Source organism: Saccopteryx bilineata, chromosome 7, assembly GCF_036850765.1.
Source record: "Saccopteryx bilineata isolate mSacBil1 chromosome 7, mSacBil1_pri_phased_curated, whole genome shotgun sequence".
Taxonomy (NCBI): Eukaryota; Metazoa; Chordata; class Mammalia; order Chiroptera; family Emballonuridae; genus Saccopteryx; species Saccopteryx bilineata.
In genome coordinates, this window is record NC_089496.1 from 73,509,019 (window position 1) to 73,535,732 (window position 26,714).

The 26,714-nt window shown below is 49.7% G+C and overlaps 1 protein-coding gene across 1 annotated transcript in view; it reads left to right on the forward strand.

Annotated features, from left to right (window-relative positions):
- The first annotated feature begins 946 nt into the window (after window positions 1-946).
- The window catches only part of ABHD17C (abhydrolase domain containing 17C, depalmitoylase), a 39,006-nt gene continuing 13,238 nt past the window's right edge, over window positions 947-26,714 (forward strand). Inside the window, exon 1 of the mRNA XM_066239820.1 lies at window positions 947-1,703. Within this exon, the coding sequence (XP_066095917.1) occupies window positions 1,105-1,703 (599 nt within the window). The 5' untranslated portion in view covers window positions 947-1,104. The remainder of the gene's footprint in view (window positions 1,704-26,714) is intronic.

A 26,714-nucleotide genomic window follows, 5' to 3' on the forward strand; every position in this document is an offset into this window, starting at 1 on the left:
AACACTCCTTCTGTAGAAGCCAGTGTAAGTTCATTCCTGGAACATCTGTGAGTGATTGCAACAGGTCGGGAGAGGTGATTCTGCCAACTGCCGGGTCTTTAGCGGCCCTGCTGGCAGCCCAGGCAGAGAGTATCTCCTGTCCATTCCTGAAAGGAGACTCCACTGCCAAGTCAGGAGGAACTAAGAAGTCCAGAAGGCTCTGAGAAGTTGGCACCAGGGCACACTCGGGTTCAAGGCACTGAGTTAGATTTGAAAAAAAATCACTTAAAAATCCAAGATTACAGTGGATTTAAAGCATTGTAAGAAATCTCTTTCATGACTAAGACCACTTAAAAATCCTGGACAGAAACGAGTCTAGAGAAAGTAACCCAGCAGCGAACAGGAAGTTACTGGTACTCCTAGAGTATTTAGTGCACGTGGGTCTGGGAATGACAACTCAGCGTGGCTGATACTGTCAGGTGCACAGGGCCCTGCCTTTCACAGACACAGGGACGTTCTAGGAAGGTAACGCTGTTGCCACATGTGCAGAAACTGCCTCCTGTGACTGGCAATGCAGCCACGACTGTGAGCAGAGACTTTAGGAAGAGACAGTTCAGAAAGCACCAAATAGGTTCCTTCCCACTCTCTTCCATCCATTGGTTTTCTTTTCAGTAGATTCCCAAGGACCTCCAGGCGCACAGAACTTGGGTTTGGGGAAGGGAACCCCAGGGGGAGGGCGGCGAGGGCAACTGTCCGATCCGGAGGACACCCGCGCCACTTGCACTAGACGCTCTGGGATCCGCCCAGCGGCCCCACGCGGACCCCCGGGTCGTGGCTCTCCCAGGCGGGGAGGGTGCCCACCCTGAGCGCATCCGGGGGGTAGCGCCGCCGCGCGGTCCCCGGAAGTGGCGGCGGGCGGGGGGCGCGCTGCAGCCATGGCCGCCGGCTTTGTGCGCCGCGCGCGGGCCCCGGCCGTCCGCGCCTCGCCCGGGCCGCGGAGCCGCCTCTGACCCGCCCCGCCCGCTGCCGGCCCCGCCTCCGCGCGCTCCCCGCGCCCGCGCGCCCTCGCTCGCCGCCTCGCTGCCTACCTGCCTGCCCGGCCGGCGGCGGGCCCAGGCCGCCCCGATGCCCGAGCCCGGCCCCAGGATGAACGGCTTCTCGCTGGGCGAGCTGTGCTGGCTCTTCTGCTGCCCGCCCTGCCCAAGCCGCATCGCCGCCAAGCTGGCTTTCCTGCCGCCGGAGCCCACCTACACGGTGCTGGCGCCCGAGCAGCGCGGCCCGGGCCCCGGCGCGCCCGCCCCGGCCACCCCGGCGCCCGCCGCTCCGGCGCCCGCGGCCACCCCGGCGCAGGCGGCGGCGCAGGCGGCCGAGGAGGGCGCGGGCCCGGGCGTGTGCAGCCTGCACCTGAGCGAGCGCGCCGACTGGCAGTACTCGCAGCGCGAGCTGGACGCCGTCGAGGTCTTCTTCTCGCGCACGGCCCGCGACAACCGGCTGGGCTGCATGTTCGTGCGCTGCGCGCCCTCCAGCCGCTACACGCTGCTTTTCTCGCACGGCAACGCGGTGGACCTGGGCCAGATGTGCAGCTTCTACATCGGCCTGGGCTCGCGCATCAACTGCAACATCTTCTCCTACGACTACTCGGGCTACGGCGTCAGCTCGGGCAGGCCCTCCGAGAAGAACCTCTACGCCGACATCGACGCCGCCTGGCAAGCGCTCCGTACCCGGTGAGCCCGCGGAGTGGCCCGGCCTGTGGCTGCGGGGAGGCGAGTGGGGACCCCTCCTGGGCTGGGGGCGAGCCGAAAGCCCCGGCCCTGTGGATTCGCTTCCTTCCCCGTCCTGGTCTTCTCCCACCACCCCGTCCATAACCCCGCTAGTCCTGAGCTTCCTGGACAACCCAGGCTCGGAGGGTTTGGCCAGCTTGGGCACACCTAGGTGCCCCCGGCCCCCCAGCTGGGTCTTCTGTGGCTCTAGTCACCTCAAGTGGCAGCGTGGGGTGCTTCAGTGCCGGGAGAAAGAAAACTCTTTGGTTTGCATTTAGTTTGAGCTGGCAACCGGAGACTCGGGTCCTCAGACTCAAGTGACCTTGGGCAAGGCACAGGGCGCCCGGAGATCGCTGTTTCCTTTCTAAGGTCAGCGGGTGAGCCAGGATGACCTCTCAAAGACTTTCCGGTTGTGAAGTGCTCTGCGGGGCAGCATCTGGGCAGCTGTGGACACCGGTCGAGGGCCCGGTGGTGTGAAGTTTATGCCCTGGTCGGGCAGAGTAGCTGTGGTGGGCAGGTTTTTAGGGGTGGCTGTCTGGATGGCACCCTCCAGAGAGCCTCTGCAACAGCCCAGGATGAATGTGGATACAGGGTTTGGGGGTTCTCTTCACCTTGAACTAGCATTCCCAGGGGGACTGGAAAGTATTCCTTGAGGGAGGACCATTTATGGGCCAGGCACAAATCGTAGTAAGAGAAGCAGACAGAAAACTTGAATTTCTTTCTTAACTAAGAGAAAGTGGGTAGCTCGCATCGCCTTGTGCCCCATTTTTCACATCAGTAACTTCCTCTCATCTACCTCTGAGCAGTGACAGTGGAAACCCCCGAGATGGTGTCTGTAAGGACACCTTATTGCCTCAGGTGAGACAGTCCCAGAACCAGTACACGGGCGGTACTGTTGCTGTGGACCCCTTCTCAGTTTTTCTGGGCTTATTACGACTTTGTCTCCATTTCTGTGCATCAGTATGCTCACAAAGGACCCTTTGCTTTGCTGGGAACTGGCTTATCCACCAGGAAGTACAATACTTAAGGTCTCATGCATGTTGCTTATTCATGTTATGAAGTCCTGACCTTATCAGGATCATAGCTTTTCCAAGCAGATAAAAATGTCATATGCAGATACACTGTGTCAGAATCCACAAGTCGTTAAAAGCCACCTGTTCCAGGAAAGGGTGTCAAAGGTATACACACAGTCCATGGAGTGCTAGAATTTGCTGTTGGTAAAGGTATTAAAAATAAGGGTTGACAGATGTTTTTAAAGTGACAGGGTCAAGTTCAGCCTTGAGTAGGTTTTACAATAAAATGTCTGTGGGACTCTCTGTTCTTTGTGCTCCTCTGTGTTGGAATGAAAGCCTCTCAGGTATAAGGCCCACCCTTTGGCCCGAATATGCAGGCATGTCTGTGTTGCAACAACTGTGAGGCATAGTTACTTCCTGGTGACTTGAGTAGAGCTTAGTTTAACTAAGGGCATTGTTTTGGATAATGTTAATTTTGAATTACCGTATTTCCCCATGTATAAGACCTTCCCATGTATAAGACACACCTTAATTTTGGGGCCCGAGGTAAAAAATAAAAATGTATTACATAAAGTTATAGAACTCAAGTTTTATTCATCATAAAATTCATACAACTCCTCAAGCGGGAAATGTGAGTAAAAAAGCTACAACCATAAGACACACCCAGTTTTTAGACCCCAAATTTTTCAAAAAAGGGTGTGTCTTATACATGGGGAAATATGGTATCTGATGACATATCTGAATTTTGCCCAGGATTTATTTAATTTGATGCTGGAACTCCTATCTAGATTGATAAATACACCTGCCAGGTGGGAGAATCTTAGCATTTGAAGAAACCTAACATGTCCTCTTTCCCTGTGCTTGTCAAACATTTGGGATTGTGACCACACAGGAAGACACTCATTTTACACCTCAGCCCAGCCGCACGTGCACATTGCTATTTCCAGATCCAAAGCAAATATTTCAAAACACAATACTTTTTTTTTTCCCTATGGTTCGTGCACATGGCAGAATGTGTTGTTTTCTTTCCGTCTTTTATTTTTTTTAAAGACAAAAAAGAATACTGTTTGTGAACGGCTAACTTCATCTCCCGGCGCATTTCTGGACACAGCTCTTGCTCCGCTCATCCGACAGAGGCCAGGGGAAGACACTCGCGACCCGTCAGCGGTGGGTCTCTGGGCTTCACCATGTGATCCTTGTTACCAGATTTGTGTGTGTTGGTTATTCTAACAATTTAGGGTTCTGAAGCAACCCAGTCCCTTCACTGCCTTTCTTGAGCCTGTCCCCTCCCCTTTCTCTACCGTTTTATGCTCCGTTGAGGCCATTGCCACGCCGCAGTGCCTCCTAACACGTGTATTCATACATCCGTGGCTGGGTCGCCTCCTTGTCTATCCACCCACAGCCCCCGTCTTGGGGGATCTTTCTCTTTTCTGGCCTCCTGGTTAACCCCCTGCGCTTGGCGCCCCCCCCACCCCCCCCCCCCCGCCTCCATCAGCCTCTGTACTCAGGGCTGTAAGGTGTGCATGTCAGCGCCGTGTAAGCCCAGCCCTCCTCCCCCCCTCCCCAGGCTGCGTCTGGCCTTGTACCTGTCCTTTTCTGAGGCTGAGACATCCCATCCTGCCTGAGTCCAGATTGGATTGGGAGACCCAGTAGGACCCAAGCAGCTTTAGACTGTGCAGAAGTGAGACCTTCGGCTCCAGAGGGGAGGGGATTAAACTAGTTTGAAAGTATAAACCCAAACAACCCAGAGAATGAAGCAGAGGGTATTTCAACCGAAACGTTGTCATCTAGAGCAGTGGTCCCCAATCCCTGGGCCGCGGACCGGTACCGGTCCATGGGCCATTTGGTACCTATCCACAGAGAAAGAATAAATAACTTACATTATTTCTGTTTTATTTATATTTAAGTCTGAACGATGTTTTATTTTTTTAAAAATGATCAGATTCCCTCTGTTACATCCGTCTAAGACACACTCTTTGATGCTTGTCTTGGTTACGTGATACATTTATCCATCCCACCCTAAAGGCCGGTCCGTGAAAATATTTTCGGACATTAAACTGGTCCATGGCCCCAAAAATGTTGGGGACCACTGCTCTAGAGCAACAAGAGAGACGGGCGTTTGTGATTTAGTTGGCCATCGATAGATAAGAGACTCATTGCCTAGGGGCAAAAGGCAAATTACCAAAGACTTAGTATTTCATCCGTTTATTCATTCATTCGACCAGCAAACCATTAAATGTTAAACTCACATATATCGATCTTCTGCTTGTATCATAGGCTACGGTGGGTCCCCCTAGAGTGTCATTAATCCCAAACTGTTTTTCTGTTAAAGGATAGATTAGATTTTAGTCACATTTTGAATACGTAACCATGTGTTGCTGTGTTACAACTTCTGTGTGATTTCTAGGAAGGCGTTAGTGGATACTCCCAGGTGGTAGAGCTTTAAAAAGCACATCTGTTGATTGTGATTGGTGTTTGTAGTTACTTCCCTCGGCCTGCTGAAGTTAATGACTTAATATCTCTCCGTGTTCTCAGAGGGACATACCACGCCATTAAGAGAAGAAATGTTGGGGGTCTCTACCTGACTTGGACAGAGTAGGGACAACAAAAACAGAATGCGTTATGAATTGTGTTTGATCCAAGGTGAAGGCACATTGATCTTTCAAGAGAAAACATAGAAAGAACTTAGGCTTGCAATTCATGACACTGAGCATGAGAATATCCCGTTAGGAAGACCTTAACTCTAAGAAGGGACATGGTGGAACTGAGACCGGCGAGGTGTGTGTGGGGGGAGGGGCTCGCTCAGGACCTTGTCTTTGGTGTCCCCTTCCCCTTCCTCCAAGTGCTCTTTGTCACACCTGGCTCTTCTGGCGCCATCACTGTGCCATTAGGCAGGCTTCTCTTTCTGCCAGATACTGGGTTCTTGCCCCGTCCCACCAAAACTTACTTTCCCATTGTTCTGTGTCAAGGGGCCTCGCTATCCAGTTGCAAAAGGCCTGATGTGTTTGTGTTTATTTAGGATAATCTTGGAGGTTCAAAGTCTGGCAACTCTCCTACTGCCAGGACATGTTGGTGGAAGAGGCCTTTTTTTCCTTTGTCCTGAAGGAATCATTTAAGTTGTACTATCCTGAAGTCACTCACAGTAGATCCCTGATGTCTCTTCCTACCTTCTCCTCTGCTTCTGCCCTCCCCCCTCTCCAAATTTAGTAACTTCTCTATTCGGGATTGATAATCCCACCTAAGGGCCCGGGATCTGGCTTTCGGAATTGCAGTGCTCATTTTGGACACGGATTTATCTCCTCTATTGGGTTTTGCTTAAGCTTCGTGTTTAAGCCACAAATCTGCTCCACTTTGAGAAGCCTTGTGCACCGTGATTCAAAGTCTCAACACAGAGTCACTGGGGTCAGTATGTGGCCAACAGAGTGACTGCTTATTTTCTCAGGATTGCTTTAAATAACAGGCTTCTGATTCGTCTAAAAGATTCAATTTACAAAAATTAGATAAACACAGAACCTTTGGAAGCAGGAAGAGAGACGTGGATGTGGATGAGGCCGGCACACCTCTGTGCTTCACGCTCTGTTGTTTTCGAAGGAGGCGACCCAACTGCGTGACTTCCGAGATGCCTTCTGGGAGGCTGTTTCGCAGTTTGGGGGTAAAGCACCTAGCGTTTTGGAATTTACTTGTGACGACACTGGGCACTTTGGTGGCCTCAGCTGCCTGCAGTGGCTCTCAGCCTGGCTGCACCTGGCATTCCTGGTAGATTTTGTAAAAGTATGCGTGTGTCTCCAGATATTTACATATATATGCATGTGTGCATGTCTGTATGTATATATGTATAAGTGTGTGTTTATATATGCATGTGTATATATAAGTGTACATATATATATTCATGTGTGTGTGTCGGTATGAATATGTGTGTAAATATATATTCATATATGTGTTTGTGTGCACATGCAACAGGGTTGGGAGGCACTAGCCTAGAAGAAGCATCCAGAAGCCACTGACAGTTAACAGTCAGCCAATTATAATTGGTTAAGAGTTTAAAACAATGTGGAGAAGATTTTCCTGTATTGTTTTTGTGTTTGTTTTAAACAGAGAGAAGGTCAGAGAGAGGGACAGATAGGGACAGACAGGAAAGGAGATGAGAAGCATCAATTCTTTGTTGCAGCACCTTAGTTGTTCATAGACTGCTTTGTCATATATGCCTTGACCAGGGGGCTACAGCAGACCGAGTGACCCCTTGCTCAAGCCAGCGACCATGGGGTCATGTCTGTGATCCCATGCTCAAGCCAGTGGCCCTGCGCTCAAGCCGGCGACCTCGGGGTTTCGAACCTGGGTCCTTTGCATTCCCATCGATTGCTCTATCCACTGCAGCACCACCTGGTCAGGCTCCTATAATGGTTTTAGTCCAAGACCTTTGGTGGCCAGGAACCCACTGGGATGGATCCAATGAGGGGTAGTTGTTGAAAGGACAGAGCTCCTGAGTCTCGCCGGCACGTGGGAGCCTCCAGGCCCTTGGCCCGTGCTGGGAGCCTCCACTGGGGCAGGGCTGGGGGCGGGATGTGCCTGGTACGGCACATCTGACACATCCTGTCTGCTGCCGCTGGGAGCCTCCACTGGGGCAGGGCCGGGGCCGGGATGCGCCCGGGACGGCACACCTGACGCATCCTGTCTGCTGGCGCTGGGAGACTCCACTGGGGCAGGGCCGGGGCCGGGATGCACCCGGGACAGCACACCTGACGCATCCTGTCTGCTGGCGCTGGGGGCCTCCACTGGGGCAGGGCTGGGGCCGGGATGCACCCGGGACGGCACACCTGACACATCCTGTCTGCTGGTGCTGGGAGACTCTGTGAGCTGTGCTCCTCTCCTCTTCTGGTTGTGGAGGATCGCCCGGACGGGTCCTTGGTCCTCGCTCTCCACCCTGCCCCTGCGTGGGACAGGGCTCACTCTGACAACAGAGCATCGGCCTTACAGAACAGGCCAGAATGAAGCTCTCAGACCAGGTCAGGGAGCAGTGAGGTCCCTGCGTGTTGTGACCAGGGGTGTGTGCTCCCGGTCTAAGTCTGGGAAAGAGAGGCCAGAGAAAAATGAGTCTCCTCTCCTGTTGCCTCTCCTTTCTCCTGTCCTCAGCGATGCGCCATCCAGCCAGGGGCAGTGTGGCCACACGTGGAAGCTGGACTATGGTGTGGATGGAATCCTGAATGCCCATGGGACAAAGGAAATGAGGAGGCTTTGGGGGGAGGGGGCAGGGAGAGGATGGCCAAGGCTCCGTGGGCGCCAGTTGGCTTCCCTGTGACTTGAGTTTGGAGATCCCAGCCCAGAATGACTTCATGATTTGTTTCTCCATTTAGGTCATTTACAGCTGTAACCACTTTCTGGCTCTTAGGTCAGCAACACCAGCAGATGGTCTCAAGGGAAACCTGTAGGCCTCAGCTTTCTCTCTCTCTCTCTTTTTAAGTGAGAGGAAGGAGACAGGGAGGCAGAGACAGACTCCTACATGTGCCCCAACCAGGATCCACCTGGCAAGCCCCTTACCAGGCAATGCTCTGCCCATCTGGGGATGTTGCTCCATTGCTCAGCAAACAAGCTATTTTTAGCACCTAAGACGAGGCCATGGCACCATCCTCAGCGTCCAGGGCCAACTTGCTGGAACCAGTCAAACCATGGCTGTGGAAGGGGAAGAGAGAAGAAAGATAGAGAGAGAGAGAAAGAAGGGGGAGGTGTGGAAAAGTAGATGGTTGCTTCTCCTGTGTACCCTGACTAGGAATTGAACCCGGAATTTTCATATGCCAGGCCAACGCTTTACCACTGAGCCAACCATCCAGGGCCATAGCAGAGATTTTGGAGCCCTGCCTGTGTCACTAATCAGCTGCTTGACCTCAGGCATATTTCCTGACCTTGAACCTCAATTAAAATAATAATGATAATGGCAATAACAATAATAAATACTTATAATAACCACCACCTCCTCATGTTACCTGCTCTAGCACAATGCCTTCCATTTAGTAAGAGCACAGTGGGACGTTAGTGTTGTTCGGTATTATCAGTAAAATTACTAGAGCCATAATAACCAAATTCTCAGAGCATGCTGTAGACCAGGTGCTTCCGTGAGAAGGAGAGTGAAGGAAGTTGCTTCCTTCCTTCCCTACTTTCCATAGATGTAACTGATACCAGGCCAGCCTCACCAGCTGGGTCTGGGTGCAGAGGTGGAGGATGTTTGTTTCATTTGCAGTTCCAAGGAAAGAAGTTTTTTGAATGTGCCTCTGGCCTCAGAGCTCTGCTGTCCCTTTTTAGCCTGGGGCGTTGTATGCATTAGTGTTTTAAATCCCAGGAGCACTTCATCGACCACGGTGTTTCTATCCCCAAAGGAGATCTTAAAAGGAGAGGAAACCCTACCTGTAATCCAACACCTTGCTATTCTTTGCAAACTGTTTCTCCTCTGCTCCCTCCACTGTCCTGTTTCCCCAGGCTTAGTTCTCCAGAGAGGGTCTGTCTCCTTCCTGGCTGGAACCAATCATATCTCTGGGCACAGGGTCAGGGATGGAGAGGATGAGGAGGCCAAGCCCCGTCTCTCTCCGCCACTGAGGACATTCTGGTTGCTTGTTAGTGATGGATGGGATGACCAGCCATAGGTGGAGGCATCCTACCCTTTCCCTAAAATTGGCCAAGGTGCCCGAATCGCATGCTTCCCTTTGAGACATGAACGCGCCCGTGATGTCTGGTAACTCAGGCTCCTGTGGAGTCTTCGGGGCTCCCGTAAGCTGCTCATTGATAACTTCACGGTATTGATTTACCTTAGAGTGTTAAAGGACCAGGCTCCACCGGGAAACTGGAAATCTCTGTTTCCAGGAAGTCTAGGTCACTCACATTCAATGCTCAGACAAATCTTTAAGTGCTGCCTATCAGATACAGCGCTGAATCACTGAGAGGAGCCCTACCTCCAGGTGACGTGTTAACAGAAATGGAAATAGGAGTGCTGGGAACCTCCGGGACACAGGGTCAGTTTGCCCCTCTGGTTTATGTTTTTAAATGGTTAAAATGAAATCTGGGTAGAGATGTTGGGCTGAAATTGTCAAGCAAACCTGTATTCAGACTGTACCCACAAAGAGGGAGGCTCCAGATGTTTAATTGTAACGTGGCGAGCTGTCCTCTGATATTATGGTAGGTGATCTGATGAGATCCAACTTCTCCAAAACTGTTTTTAGTGATTGTCATGGACAGACCCAGACCACGTACAGTATACTTATGACTGCAGAGTTGGGTTTTTTGGTAATTTTATTTATTTATTTATTTGTTTGTTTTTTACAGAGACAGAGAGTCAGAGTGAGGGATAGACAGGGACGGAGAGATGAGAAGCATCAATCATTAGTTTTTGGTTGCGCATTGCGACACCTTAGTTGTTCATTGATTGCTCTCTCATATGTGCCTTGACCGCGGGCCTTCAGCAGACCAAGCAACCCCTTGCTGGAGCCAGCGACCTTGGGTCCAAGCTGGTGAATTTTTGCTCAAACCAGATGAGCCCATGCTCAAGCTGGCGACCTTGGGGTCTCGAACCTGGGTCTTCCACATCCCAGTCCAACGCTCTATCCACTGCACCACCACCTGGTCAGGCATGACTGCAGAGTTTTGTGATGCCGGGCGTCTGTGGGTTTAACTTAATTTGATTTATCCCCGTTGTCATAAATAACTCGAGGCTATTTCAGAGTCTGTGTTTTTGGTTGCTGGGTTGTTTCACCCTCACTCTTGTGTCCTTCCAACTTGAAACATTCATACTATTTAAATTTTAAGGTATATAGTAGGAAAAGACCAATCACTTTCAAATATATTTTATATTACCTAATTAGGCTGATAAAATTATTTGTAAATGAACCTGGAGTCATATTTCATTGGAATAAATTTGTTTTTCCTACTGGAAACTTCAAGAAACCCTTGGAAAGACGGGCTAAGAACATATGAAGCTAAAGGGATAATTCCAGGGGAGGGTTTAGGAGAGTCCTGGCTGTCACCTCACCACAGGGGCGTTTCTGCCTGCCCCCCCCCCCACGGCCCTGGGCAGTCCCGTCACGCCTCGGACTCCAGAGCGTTGAGAAGCTCTTCTCCGTCCGACCGCATGCCGCCCTCCGTCTGTCCGTGTCCACACGGCAAGTCCCCACGTCTGGTCCGCACCATGCTTCTATATTCCCTTTGAAAGTTTTCCTTCTCCCTTTTTCCTTTTTCTGAAAGAACCCAGGATGGGCAGATCAGACGCTCCCCGGGGGGGGGGGGGGACAGGTCTCCCCAGGAGACGGCACTGTGACATTATTATTATTATTTACTTATTTTTTTACAGAGGCAGAGATAGACAAGGACAGACAGACAGGAACGGAGAGAGATGAGAAGCATCAATCATCAGTTTCTCGTTGCGCGTTGCGACTTCTTAGTTGTTCATTGATTGCTTTCTCACATGTGCCTTGACCGTGGGCCTTCAGCAGACCGAGTAACCCCATGCTGGAGCCAGCGACCTTGGGTCCAAACTGGTGAGCTCTTTGCTCAAGCCAGATGAGCCCGCGCTCAAGCTGGCGACCTCGGGGTCTCGAACCTGGGTCCTTCCGCATCCCAGTCCGACACTCTATCCACTGCGCCACCAACTGGTCAGGCGGCACTGTGACATTATGTGTGTGTGTCCTGCGTGTTGCTTGGTTATGACTCTTTGGTCACTGTCAGTGGCCTGGAGAGGGCTTGCTGACTTTCCCTGGGACCTCTTGAGGCCCTCCCGAGAGCGGGGTGCTGTTTTGAGACACCCCAGGCTGCCCCCTCCTGTCCCATGTTGTCCCTGATGCCACCTCAGCCTGGCCCAGCATTTCCTGATGTGGAAAATCTAGTTAGTTCTACACGACTCGGCGCGGGGAGGATTAGGATTTTACTTTGCACCCATCCTCCTGCCTGTTTCCCTGTACGGTATTTCCTCTCTGAATTGGAGAGGGGACTTTTGTAGCATCTGTATCAAAAGTCCCCTCGTATTATCTGTGAGTAACAGTTGGAATCAGAATCTCTGAGGACCTGTCCCTTCCATCAGCAACTCTTTCTGGAAACCGTTGCTTTAGAATGAAAGACCCCGCTGCTTGTAAATTTGCGACGGGGGAAAAAAAAAGCCTTGTTATTTATTATTTTTAATGTTTATATTTTGTTTTAAATGCCCATAATATTTTAGATACTATTTTAAAACACTAATGTGAATAAGTCCGTACCAAGCTACACACACCCCTCAGGCGTGCACGCTCTCATGCTTTATGAAAACGGATGAGTGATTACAAATTTAGACACCGACTCTCCAGGTTAACGTTGTTACCTACCAGTAATTTTTTTTGGATTTCTTTTCTCAGAATTACAGGAGCTGAGCATGAGGAGAAATAAAAAATTTTAGACATTTCAGTCCTTCAACCAATGCAGCCCCTGCTCTAGTGGGGTGCTGGGCTGGAGGCTTGGTACAGTGTCATTGTTACTAGATCTTCTATGGTACAAAAAAGAAAGAGAGAAACCGTCCAATTTGCATTTGAAAGATGACTTTGAATACCCTTGGAGAGATTTCCCACCCGCCGTGGAACTCTGCGCTTTTGTCTAACGGCGTTCTGAAGAAGAAACATGCCTCCTGAACCTTTGGCAATCAGTTGAAAGGGAGAAAAGAAATTATTCTTTTTTCTCTTCTAGGGAGGCGGCCACTCAAATTCCTTCCAGCACTTGGGTTGGGTGGTTCTGCGGACTTTGCCTTTTGTACCGTGTATTCTGATAAGATGTGGTTGGTGAAGGGTCAGTGAACAGAGCCCTGGATAACCTTAGGTGGGTGCGTGGGCCAGAGAGGAGGAGCTGCCTGGGTTTGAATTCTGCCTGCGTTGGTTTCTCTGTGCTTCAGTTTCCTCTCCCAGAAAATGGGGAAATGTTAGTGGTATTTGTCATGTATGACAACTGAGCAAATGTTCACAAAGTGCCCATATCTGTGTTTGAAAAACTGAATTTTTAAAGCCACTGAAAAGACAGAGGGATAGAAATGAAAAGGTTTATAGAAAACAGCCTCTAAAGATTTGAAAATTAGTAACTCACTGCATTTTTTTGTTTGTTTTTTGTCTGTTTTAAGTGAGAGGAGGGGAGATAGAGAGACAGACTCTCGCATGTGCCCCAACTGGGATCCACCTGGCAACCCCCATCTATGGCCGATGCTTGAATCAACCAAGCTATCCTCAGCACCTGGGCCGACACTCGGACCAGTCAGACTACTGGCTGCAGGAAGGGAAGAGGGAAAAGGGGAACAGGGAGGGAAAGAGAAGCGGATGGTCACTTCTCATGAGTTCCCTGACCGGGAATCAAACCGGGGATGGCCATACGCTAGGTTGACACTCTATCCACTGAGCCAACCAGCCAGGGCCTCACTGCATTTCTAAAGGGTTGTGTAATCGCCAGAGCACTCATAGGCACACTGGCTCTTGGATCCCAAGACTAGTTCTGTGGGAAAGTGAGTACCAGCACTGGATCCATTAGCACAAGGAGACTCCAGAGAGTGAGTGAGTTACACCAGCCCCATGGTGGCCGTGGCCACGGCCATAAATAGGGAGGGCAAAACTTCAATGTATTTCTTTTGACTTTTAAATTTGCTGGGGGCTGCTTTTCTTTATTTGTTGCTATTTGTAGTTACTTTTGTGGTTTGCTTTCTAAGGGGTTGTCAGTCTGTAAATAGAGCAGTTGTGTACAGAGGGTTCAGCAACGACCCTTTGCCCATTTGACTTTTCTTTTAGTGCTGTTGAGGTTTTCTTATTTTTTTTTAATGGCTTTGTTTATTCATTATTTTTAGAGAGAGGAGAGAGAGAGAGAAAGGCAAGGGTGGGAGGGGGAAGCGGGAAGCATCAACTCACAGTCACTTGACGTATGTGCCTTGACCCGGCAAGCCCAGGATTTTGAACCGGTTCACCTCAGTGTTCCAGGTCGACACTATCCACTGCGCCACCACAGATCAGGCGCTATTGAGTTTTATTTCTCATTCCTCCGTCATTCCTGAAATTGGTTTTAGAGAGCCATAATGGCCTATTTTAAATTCTGTGGGACAGTGTTTCATTCCTGTGCATTTAAAATTGGGCCAGTTTTTCCTCTCAATTGCAGGAGTTCTCCTTTCAAACGGGGGGGTGGGGGTTCCTTGGAAATGCATCCCTCCTGCCCTCGGAGCCTTCCTTGGGGAGGGTAACTGAAGAACGGGGCTTCAGTTATTATTGCCGGTGGCTCCGTGGAGTTGTGCCCACTTAGAGGACATAGAATGTTATCACAACCAGCTGCTCTAGAGCCTGGTTCTTAGCAGTTCTCAGTAAGGGTTTATGGGCCTAATTCCAGACTGGGCTCTTGACATGCGTCTGTCCCAACGGCCACCGGACAGCAAACAGATATTCCTGTGACCTTGGCGGAAACCTCTCTGCTTCGGGCTGTCGTTGCCGTACAATTTCTTGGAATGGAGCCAGCCTCTTACCCCAGAATGAGAGGTCTGGCAGAGTAGAGGTGACGTCCGGACTCCAGGTTTCTTGGCTGAGTAGATCCCTGGTGTCAGGAAATTATCTTAAATCCCCCCTCTCTCTGCCAACCCCACTTAAGTTGAGTCTCCTTGAATTATAGGCTGGCCTAATAAGGGGCATGGTCATTTCTCTAGTTAACTGTGTTGTGTCATAAAAAGTCCATTATCTTTTCAGTGGATTTAAGGTTTTATTTTATTTTATTATTGACTGATTGATTTTAGACAGAGAAAGGAAGGAGGGGAGACAGAGAGGGGGAAGCACTCATTTGTTGTTCCACGTGGTTCTGTATTCATTGGCCTCTTCCCGTATGTGCCCTGACCTGGAATCGAACCTGCGACATTGGTGTTTCAGGACGATGCTCTAACCTACTGACCTAACTGGCCAGGGCTAGATAGTCTTTAAAATGACATTTATTTCAAGCTTTTGGTGCATATTCTTTTTTTAAAATTGATTTTAGAGAGAAAGGAAGGGAGAGAGAGAGAGAAAAGTGTTTCCTCCTTTACGTTGAATAGACACCATCAGCCAGAAGCAGGTGGGCATTGGACAGAGGCACAGAGATCAGAGCTTTGGTACGTCTGACACTTTTTGTCTTTGCCTCAACCATAGAAAGTGTGAGACTGCTGCTGCTAATTTTACTTATTTATTTAAGAGCAAGAGAAAGAGGGACAGACAGACAGGAAGGGAGAGAGATGAGAAGCATCAATTCTTCATTGTGACACCTTAGTTGTTCATTGATTGCTTTCTCATATGTGCCTTGACTGAGGGGGGGCTTCAACTGAGCCAGTGACCTTGACTAAAGACATGACCCCATGCTCAAGCCGGCCACCCCGTGCTCAAGCTGGTGACCTCGGGGTTTCAAACCTGGTTCCTCAGCATCTCAGGCTGACACGCTGTCCACTGTGCCACCGCCTGGTCAGGCTGCTACTTATTAATTTTAGCTTTTTTGTTTTTCCCATTTGGTTAATAAAATGCATTGGTTTTTTTTTTAAACAGTGGTTTAAAACAAGTGGCAGCTGATGCCTTTTACTTCAGAGCAGGTGGGTTTGCATCCCAGGTGGAAGCCCCACCTTCTCCCCTTGTCTGTGTTCCCGGGGAGCTCAGTGCTCCAGAGCAGAACCCCAAACGGTTGCAATAAAATACCCAGAGGGTTTCACAAGCACTGCTGAGGGAGGGTGCCGCTGGCCTGCTGAGCGTCGAGCCGGTGGCATCGCCCTCCTGTGACAGGAGTCTACGTGGGCTGTCAGCAGGGTGGCCCGGGGCAGGAAAGCAGGGCTGTCCGGAGTCAGACAGCCCGTGGGAGCGTTCTCAACCTTCCCATCAGAGACTTGTCTCGTTTAAACCTTTTTGTCAGTTTTAAGACCCTCCCCTCAAGTTTGTCTCCTGGCTCTGTGAACTGTAGCCAGATTGGGTCTCTTGTGTGTTGTTTAAGCTGTGTTTAAACCAGCTTTGAAGATTTAAAATTTCTTCTTGGAATTTTAAGCCCCATGCTCGGCCCATCCATATCATTTTGTTTCTGACCTTATTAATAGTCAGTCTTCATTTCTCCATCAACCCTTCCGTGTGATTCCTGTAAATGAGCATCTGGTGACTCGGAGGACGTGGCCTGGTCTGGGGGCGCGGTTGGTGTGTGAAGGGCAGGGTGCAGGGGAGGGGCGAACACCTTCCTGAATGGGTCCAGATCATCCTTCCAGTTCTCTTCTCCCACGGTTGTGACGGGAAATACAGGCAGGAAGCACCCTCATCCTTTTATAAGAAACAGGGCCATTGGGGTATTCATGGAGAGTAAGTCTCAATAAATACAGTAAGGTACGTCACTGGGCACCAGCTTATGCGGGTGTGCCAGGGAGAAGCTTAGCATGTCAATGACATGAGAGGTGAGTCGCATTTTAATGGCAGGATTTAACATTTTTACTTATTAAATAATACAGGCATGCAGTAATAAGTCAGACAGAAGAGACAATGACTAAAACCAACGGTCACCCTCCCTCTCCCCCCCCCCCCCAGCACCCGGGAGCAACTGAAGACAGTATCGATCGGCTTTCTGCTAAGGAACACAGGGGTTTTTCTTAATTATCTGGGACTGCTGGCTTCCTCTTGCTGTTTTCGGTATTTGATAGTTATTTTTGAGACTTTATCCACAGCATTTGTGATTTTAAGTAACATGTCTGCTCAATTCTCCTGCCTCCGCTCTGGTCAGTTCCATCTCTGTTCGTGGGGCGTCTGTTCCCCCAACCCCCGAGGCTCCCTGCTGAACTCCCCCCCCACCAGCCTCCATCTCTTTGTCTGGCTTGTTTGACCTCCTGGGAAGCCTCTCTAACTTTATTTTCTCTCCTCTGAGATCAGTTTCTGTTTCAGCCCTCAGTTTTCATCTCTCAGTTCATTTTTCCCTTTTGACTTCCCTTCGTCAGAGCATTCTAAACTTCAGGGAGCTTTTCAAAGCCAGACAGACATTTTGAGTAAGTTGAACTTTTCACTGAGCCGAGTGATGGGGCGGGAAGGTAGCGGAAGCGTGGACCGCCTGGGACTCCGGGTTCCCTGCCCGCCCACTGTGGCTGAGCGGCCGTGGGTGCGAGGGAGAAGTCCACAGTCAGGTTCTCGCAGAGAGCCCTGCTGTGTGTTATTCTAAACACCAAAACTGTTCGCAGCTCGTGATGAAATATTTCTGAAATACAGTGGCACCTTGAGATACGAATTTAACTCGTTCTGTAGCCGAGCTCGTAAGTCAAACTCGTATATCAAACAAATTTCTCATTTAAAATAACAGAAATAGATTTAATCCAGGGGTCCCCAAACTTTTTACACAGGGGGCTAGTTCACTGTCCCTCAGACCATTGGAGGGCCGGACTATAAAAAAAAACTATGAACAAATCCCTATGCACACTGCACATATCTTATTTTAAAGTAAAAAAAACAAAACAGGAACAAATACAATATTTAAAATAAAGAACAAGTAAATTTAAATCAACAAACTGACCAGTATTTCAATGGGAACTATGCTCCTCTCACTGACCACCAATGAAAGAGGTGCCCCTTCTGGAAGTGCGGGGGGGGGGGGGTGCGGATTAATGGCCTCAGGGGGCTGCATGTGGCCCGCGGGCCGTAGTTTGGGGACCCCTGATTTAATCCGTTCCAGCGCTGTGAAACATTCCCAAACCATCCTAAATTATGAAAAAAGTCAGGTTTTTAATTAAAGTATACACATGTATACTTTTCCAATGCATAACAAAATATATGAAATAAAAGAAAAAAGTGTTATTTAGTACTATATTCTTACCTTGGAGACAGATGAGTGCGGCTAACAGAGGTGAATGGCGGAGGAGGAGGGAGGGAGGAAGGGATGCAGGCACTATAGACCCATAAACTAAAACTGCACTTTCTTAACACTAAATGTAAACTAAAACTGCATTTTCTTTACTTTAAACAAAACTAAAACTGCACTGTCTTTACTTAAAATGAAACCACAAAAACTTAATTGTAAAAAAATGCATTATCTTAACTTTAAACTTAACCTAAGCTTAACATTACATATTTTTCATTTAATCATCACCTGTTTTTGCCTTTTTGGCTGCACTTTTGGCACTTTCACTTGCAGGACTTTTGAATAAAAATCTATCCAAAGAGGTTTGCTTTTGCCTGCCTTTTAAAATGTTACAGAAATGTGACAAACAAGTGTCATTAAAAAGTGCTGAAGCACGACCAGTTGAAACGTTTTCTGGGTGTTTCTTTTCAATGAAACTTGAAAGCTTCTCCCGCATTGCCAGCATGTCTTTAATTTCACTTGTAGAAATCACTTCCTCCAACTCTACTTCCTCCTCCCTACTGATCTCTTGCAGAAGCTCCATATGTTGCATCATCTGTAGCTCCTTCAACTCCTCAGTGAGAGTTCCTCCTCATGTTCCTCGACGAGCTCGTTTACGTCATCCTCATCTACCTCCAGACCCATCGATGACTTTCCAAGGGACACAGTCTCCTCCAGTGCTTCTACCTCAGTCTCGGTCTCTGGTTCGAATCCTTCGAAATCCCTTTCTGCAACAACATCAGGCCATAACTTTTTCCATGCCAAGTTTAAGGTTCTTCTTGTAACCTCTTGCCATGCCAAGTCAATAATGCGTAAACATATCACAATGTTGTAGTGATCTTTCCAAAACTCTCAAAGGGTTAGATTTGTATTCTCAGTCACCTCAAAGCAGCGGCAGAACAAGTGCTTTGTGTAAAGCTTTTTAAAGTTGGAAATGACCTGCTGATCCATAGGTTGCAAGATTGAAGTCATGTTGGGTGGGAGGTAGAGGACTTTCACGAATTTGAACTTATCGAGAATGTCATCTTCAAGACCAGGTGGGTGGGCTGGAGCATTATCAAGGATTAGTAATGCTTTCATCGGGAGTTTATTTTCTTGAATATCTTTCTTCTCTGTAGGACCAAAGACGAGATTTACCCATTCAATAAAAAACTGCTGCGTAACCCATGCCCTAGCATTGGCACGCCACATAACCTGCAGTTTTCTTTAAGAATCTTGTGAGTCTTAAAGGCTCGAGGATTTTCGGAATGATACACTAGCAGTGGCTTTACTTTACAGTCACCGCTAGCATTTGCACACAATGCAAGGGTCAGACAGTCCTTCATGGGTTTATGGCCTGGCAGCTTCTTCTCTTCTGCGGTGATGAAAGTCCTCCAGGGCATTTTTTTCCAAAATAATCCTGTTCCCTCACAGTTGAACACTTGTTGGGGGATGTAGCCTTCCTTTGCGATAAGCGCAGCAAAACGTGTGAAGTATTCCTCAGCTGCCTTAACGTCAGCACTCACAGCTTCACCATGCCTCACCACTGAGTAGATGCCAGATCTCTTCCTAAAATTTTTAAACCAGCTGTGACTTGCCTTAAACGTATCTTCTGCTGCCTCTTTTGAGGTTGATGGTTCTTTCTTCTTCAAATCGCCGTAAATAATATGTGCCTTTTTGCATATTACAGTCTCCTTCACTATATCTCCTGCCAGCTCTTTCTCTTTCACCCACACCAACAGAAGCTTCTCCATTTCTTCATGGATATTTGTCCTTAATTGGGACAGAATTGTAGTTCCTTTTGCTGGATTTGCGCTTTTGATGGCATCCTTTTGTTTAAGGATGGTACAAATTGTAGATGTATTGTGGTCGTACAGCCTTGCCAGTTCAATCATTCGTACATCACACTCATGTTTTTCTATTATTTCTTGCTTTACTTCTATCTACATCATTCTCTTCTTCTTTTCACCACTGTCCTTTACACTCACTTTCTTCGGCCCCATGATAACACACAAAAAAAGTTAGTAAAAAATGCAAAAATGGACCCTGGCCAGTTGGCTCAGTGGTAGAGCGTCGGCCTGGTGTGCAGAAGTCCCGGGTTCGATTCCCGGCCAGGGCACACAAGAGAAGCGCCCATCTGCTTCTCCACCCCTCCCCCTCTCCTTCCTCTCTGTCTCTCTGTTCCCCTCCCGCAGCCAAGGCTCCATTGGAGCAAAGATGGCCCGGGCGCTGGGGATGGCTCCTTGGCCTCTGCCCCAGGCGCTAGAGTGGCTCTGGTTGCAACAGAGCATCGCCCCCTGGTGGGCAGAGCATCGCCCCCTGGTGGGCATGCCAGGTGGATCCCGGTCGGGTGCATGCGGGAGTCTGTCTGAGTGTCCCCGTTTCTAGCTTCAGAAAAAAATACAAAAGAAAAAAAAAGCAAAAATGATGCAAGAATGAGTACAGCACCTGAGATTCGACTTGATTCTGTGGGTAACACGTGAGAAAGAACGAGATGCTGGTGTTGTGCTGCCGATACTGGACCCGTGCGCCATCGCGCCAGTTAGCAATAAATAGCTTCCCGAATCACAACTTGGATCTCGGAATTTCGCTTGGATCTCGAACAAAAATACAGATAGTCTCAGCTCGTATCTTTAAAAAAAAAAAATTCATATGTTGGTCTGCTCGTATCTCAAGGTACCACTGTACGTTGTATACCCGTTTTCCATCCCCAGGGGCGTACTCTACAGGGGGCTGCCTTCAACTCCGAGGGGTCCATGGGGTCCTGGATGCCCCTGCCCCAAGCTCTCCAGAGAGCTTTATGTTTTCTTTTCATCATCTTCATATTTAAAATTTTTTATTTTTGTTTTGTGTGGGTTTCAACGGGGGGAGAAGGGAGACACATGCCTTCACTTAGCCAATTTTTATTAGAACTGCCATTATTGGTCTTTTAAATCCTGTGCCAAGTACCATTTCCTTGTTGGCTTAGTTATGTAACTACTGTTATTATGTTTTTATACTCTGGTTTCTTGGAGAATAACCCAAGTCAAACAGCCAAGGACTTGCAAGGAAAAGACACAAAAGGAATGTACCCACTAGCCTTGTGTGGCTCAGTAGCCTGTTAGAGATTTGGGGCCATTCACCAGCGAGGATGTGGCACAGTGTTGGTTACTAAAGGGTTATTTTTTTAGGTGTGGGGTCAGATAGTGAGGCAGACTCCCACATGCACCCCGACCAACCAGGATCCACCCAGCAACTAGCCTCAGTGTCCCGGGCCACGCTTGAACCAATCCAGCCACTGGCTGCAGGAGGAATAGAGAGAGAGAAGGGGGAGAGGGAGGAGGAGAGAAGCAGATGGTCACTTCTCACGCGTGCCCTGACCAGGAATCGGACCTGGGACGTCCAGACGCTGGGCCGACGCTCTATCCACTGAGCCACTGGCCAGGGCCACTGAAGGAATTTGAGCTCAGAAACTATCTGGTTGTGGCAAGTGCACCTTTGGGGAAGAATGTCCCCTCGCCTTTCTGTCCTAGAGGTTAAAATAGTCCACATTCTTGTGAGCCACTCTTGGTTCCTTAATGATGTCCTCACATACCATTCTTTAAATATTAGAATACAGTCCCTTTCTAAAAATAGAGCCAGTTTTCCAGAGATCGCTAGGAAAGGACTGGGGGAGAGGAGGAGGGGAGGAGACGAACGAGGACACGAGACCCTGTGGTGCAAACTCGTCCTTCTGGGGTCTGCACGCCGTTGTCTCGGCGTTCCCGAGGGTCACGGAGCCGGGGCTGGTCTGGTGACACGTGTGCTGGTTTCTGCTGCGCCATGAATTCTGGACTGTCCCAGTGAGGTCTGGTGCGGCATCGTTTAAAGATGCAAATGTGGAGTTAGGGGAAGGGCTGGTGACATTCTTAAGTACCTCAGGGAAAGGGGTAGGTTGTCAGGCCTCATGCTCTCCTGGCTCCACCCGGTCACCAAGGTGGCTGCTGCCTCCTGTCCCTAGCTACTGGTGGACACATGGGGACGAGGGGCTTAGCCTGGAACGTAGCATCTGACCTGGGTTCAGAGCCAGGCTCTGCCATCTAGCTCACCTAGCTGCCTCTATCGTTACTTGAATGGTGACAGCACCTTGCGGGGGTTTGTTGGGATTAGAGAGAAGGTGTTGGAGGCACTGTCTCCTGCCGGAGGTTATCTGGCTGTGTGCCCAGGACATTCTAGCGATGGATAAGGGCGAGCCCTGCTGTTTAGCCGTGTGGTCACTGTGCAGCCCCCCCCATGGTTCCTGGTGTACAGGGAGCCCCATAGAGTGGGGGCTGTTGCTCATAGCAGTTGCGACCTCACCCGTGCCCTGAGAGAACCCCTCTGGTCTGTCCTGCTCAGGTGTGATTTCTGACCTGGCAGGGCTGAGCCCACAGGAGAAAGGGACCGTGAGGCAGGGGGCTGAAGGAGGCAGACCCAGCCCTAATTCATTCCCCTCACAGGACAGATCAGAAGTCTAATCCAGGTAAGTCACCTGGGAGCTGACGTGTTCAGTTCCCACAGGCATTTTTACGGGTCATTAGAGTAGGGTTAGTGATCTGTGGCCTCAGGGTCCTTGACCTTTCTTAGTACATTCAGATCACAGTTAGTGAAACCAGGTAAACAACTAAACTTCAGGGCCTTCCTTCTGAATAAAATTGAGAACATTTTAGAAGGTAAAATAGCATCTCCACCTAATGATCAAATTCAATCTTTAAGAGCACAGATTCTCCAAGAGTTTATATGAGACATCAGCATCAGCCCCGTGAAAAAGAAAGACTGTAAGGTCAGGCATTCTTATTTTAGGATAAAAATAGCCTACGCTATCAGATCATTAGAACATAACTTGCCCCCACCACCACCACCACCCACAGGGTGAAGCTCTTGTCATCCTTGTTAATATTTGTCCCCTTGGCTCTTGGCACCATACAATAGGCTTAGAGGACACGGGGTGACTGTTTGAGAGATAAATGATCCCCTCTCTTTCCCTGGTTCCCGACGGCCCCACAGAGAGAAGCAGTCTAGCAGGTGTGTATGTGGCCAGCGGGACACAAACAGCTCAGCAGAGGCATTTAATATGCAACGCTCAATTCGAATAGTTACTTTATGAAAACATATATAACCTTGCTCGTAAATTTTGCTTTCTGCCAAGGAAGTACCCACGAATGAAACTGTAATAAAACCTTAATGTTTTTATAAATATTTGGCTGTACTATTTCACAGCATTTTAAACCCGAGGAATTCTAATAGGTGGGAGAAGAGGGTGAAAATAGGCTTTGTTTTCGAGCTGAAAACTCACACAGACCAAGCTGAGACGCTGAAAGCATCTGTTAATACTTTATAGAAGATTTTATATCGCTTCGATTTCTTTCATGTTTCAAGTGAAAAATAAACAATTCCTGACTGATTGAAATTATGTAGTAAAATCTCTCCCCTTGCAATTTGCCTTGACTTGATGGGAACTCACAAATCGTGGTAACTTGTGGACAGGGAGTCGGATGGATTAGAAGTCATAATACGGAACATGTCCGGCTGAGGAAGGGGACTTGAGAGTCAGCATGTAAAGTGCCTGTTGGCGTCTTGGAAGGAATTCAGGGGGCGGGAACATTTTGGGGTCGCATGGGCTTAGAAAGAGGAGAGGACACAGCCAGGGAAGCCTATTTGGAACTGAGTGACCACTGGGGTGGCGATGACAGCCAGGATGAGAGAGAATCCCGGTGCACGTGGGAGTCACGGATAAGCCTTGCTTGGATGACCGGGACACGTTTTTAAGCTCATGAGGGAAAGGAGGATAGATCCCCTGGCAGGTTCCCGCGCACGGGCACTGCCGGAGCCAGGCTGCCCCCGACTGTGCCTGACCCCACCTCTCTTCTTTCGTGCCCCTTCCTATGTTTAATTTAGCATTTAATCCCCACGTCTGCCCGTGAGTCCCGAAGTCCCCTGTCCCCATTGCACATGGAATCCACTTCTGACGTCCTGGCTGCTGTGGCTGGGGACGCAGGGCGCCACCCCCAGGCGCCCTTCTGTGCCTGATCAGAGCATCTAGATGGCAGCAACTGGCACGTCTGCGGTGACAAAGCTTCTCTTCAGAACGAAGACCCGTATCTACCCCCATCCCTGTTTGAAACCTCGTCGGCACGTGAAGTTCCTCAATTTCTGGAATGGTTTCTTTTTTTTTTTTTTCATTTTTCCGAAGCTGGAAACGGGGAGGCAGTCAGACAGACTCCCGCATGCGCCAGACTGGGATCCACCCGGCACGCCCACCAGGGGGCGATGCTCTGCCCATCCGGGGCGTTGCTCTGTTGCATCCAGAGCCATTCTAACGCCTGAAGCAGAGGCCATGGAGCCATCCCCAGCGCCGGGGCCATCTTTGCTCCAGTGGAGCCTCAGCTGCGGGAGGGGAAAGGAGGGGAAGAGAGAGACAGAGAGGAAGGAGAGGGGGAGGGGTAGAGAAGCAGATGGGTGCTTCTCCTGTGTGCCCTGGCCGGGAATCGAACCCGGGACTCCCACACGCCAGGCCGACGCTCTACCGCTGAGCCAACCGGCCAGGGCCCCTGGAATGGTTTCAATAGGAGACGCACCAGTATTTTCCATCCAGCCAAAGACAAGCTGGGACCACAACAGGAAAAACGTAAGACGCGAGGTCCAGAGCGAGGCTTGACACAAGGACAGGAGGGCTGAATAAGCTTGGGAATGTCTTGCGTTGTCTGCAGAGAAAACAGAATCTACTTGTCCTGCTCCGTCTCTGGTTATTGTGTTAGGCTCCAGGGACTGGGTTATGAGTGCATCATCCTGGGTCACAGTGGAGCGTGCAGAGCAGAATGTGGAGGCTGGGAGCTATTGAATTATTGATGCTTCAGTACTCCATGTTCTTTAGTGACCACATAAAGCCTTCCTATTTATGATGCATAAGAATGTGGCATTTGCTTTGTTATGTTTATACGCTACACAGTGTTTTAATTAAAAGGTAATGTTGAAGTTACCTCCAGGCCCTCTGTCAGACCAACTTGGGAAAGGAAATGAAAACTCCCAAGTGGGGTAAGAACTCTGGTCAGCATCGGAGGCTGGTTGTGGCACACGCAGGCCTCGGGCTTCGTCCTTGACAGACAGACGAGGGGTGCTATTTTAGAATGCAGACAGCCTCTCTAACAACTGCCCTTGAGCGTTCAAGTACTAGAAATTGGAATTCTGTTATGGTTTCATTCAAATCGGCAGGTACTGCTCAGAGAAATACGTCTGCGCACTGCGGCCGGGGATCCTTCTGTGAGGTTCCCGAGGGAACCCTTACACCTCAAAGGGTGATGGCCGGGGTGCTGTGTTGTCCTAAGGAGCGGTCTCCTTTTGATTGGCCTTTTAAAAAAAAGACCGGGAAAAAAAAAAAAAGCCAGCTGAGGTGGAGAAATAATGGAAAGGATAGCAGGTCTTTGTGACAGGGAGGTCAGAATGGGGTTTAAATAAACACCTGCCCCCCCCCCCCCCTCAGAGATGGGTCTTGAGCAGAGCGCGCTGCCACACTGGCGGAAGAACACGCGGAGGTGATGCGCCCCCTTCTCGTCTTTTCTCTTTCTGTTCCTGGTAAATTGTAATGACTCTGGATGTTAGACAGTTTACCGTTTTTAAAACCCAAATGTTTATTACTATTGTTTACTACTTACTGTTTTTATTTTTATAGTCGAATCTCATTTTGAATTCGGGAGAGCTGGGATTTTTCCTTTGTACTCACCGATAAGGCAACAGTTAGTTTGAGTCCGACATAAGAAGACTGTTCATTTTTTTCCCCCTTTTATTGTGATAAAATTCACATAATGTGAACTTCCCACTTGAACCATTTTCAAGGGGCCGGTTCTGTGGTATTGAGGACGTCGCAGAGTTGTGCAGCCGTCACCCCCGCCCGTCATCAGAACTTTGTGCCCTCCCTGCGTAAACTCTGTCCCGGTTAAATAGCATGTGCACTTTCCAGCCTGGCTTACGTCAACATTTTCAGGTTGGTGCTGTGAACATCCTGATTCCGAGTTGCTTTACCTTTGAGTTAAAGGGGGGTGATCACTAACCTTACTGGGCAGCTGCACACCAGCCTGGTTAGGCAGGGAGCCCCATTTCACACCTGAGTGCAGGGCTGGCCGTGTGCCCCACACTCAGCAGAGACGGAGGCAGGATTGGACAGCTGTGTCTGGCCTGAGCAGCTGCACCGCCCCAGTCAAAGGTCGTGTCTGTGTAATGTGGACCAGTCGTAATTCTTCCCCCAGGTTAGTGCACATCCTGGAGCTGGGAGATGCTCAGAGCAGCCGCCTTGGTAATTACCAGTCTGCATTAAGTCAGCGACCTCTCCCCGAGCTTTGGTTTCCTTATCTGTAAAGTCATCGTCTGTGTGATCTCTTGGGGCCTCTCCGGCCCCGCCCTGTGGTTTGAGATATTTTCATAATGGATGCCATGAACTTCTTATGCTTTTAAGACAGATGAAGGAGAAGTAGGAGGTTCTGGAGCAGAAGGGAGACTAGGGAACACTAGGAGAAAGGACCAAGGCTCAAGAACCAAAAGTGCCCTCTGGGAGACAGAGGGTTTCCTCCCTGGGTGGGGCGGGGGGTGGTTTATTTACAGACTCCGCTCCGACCAAGTGGGCGCAAACCACAGGTCCGGACGAGCAGTGAGAGTCGGGCACGGCTGGGCTGAGCTGAGCTGAGCTGGTGAGTGAGCCAGCCTCCTGGGTTTGCAGACGGAGGTGTCGTCCCGTGTCCACGCGCCACGTCAGATCCCACGGGGGACGCATCTCTTGGCTGTGGAAACAGGAAAGCAGCCTAGAAGGTGGAGAGGGGACTGTGGGTTTCATCCATTATCCCATTAATTCCCACCGCAGGCCCAGCGGGCAACACTCACACCCCTTTATGGTCAGATAATGGGGGCAAGGCAGAGCCGGACTCAGACCTTGAGTGGTCTGGTTCCGAAGCCTCCTCCTCCTCACCTGCTGGGCAGACCTCCGCCCTCTGTCCCTGCCCCAGACCTCCACACAGGCCTGACCACATACTCACAAAACACTGGTTTTAGCCCAATGTCGAGAGAGGGCAGTCTAAGCTCCACCCAGGTCAGAACTCCAGGAGACCAGGACTGGGTGCAAGGCGCCCCCACGATGGCTCAGGACCCCGGCTTCCTCCCTTCCTCAGCCTTG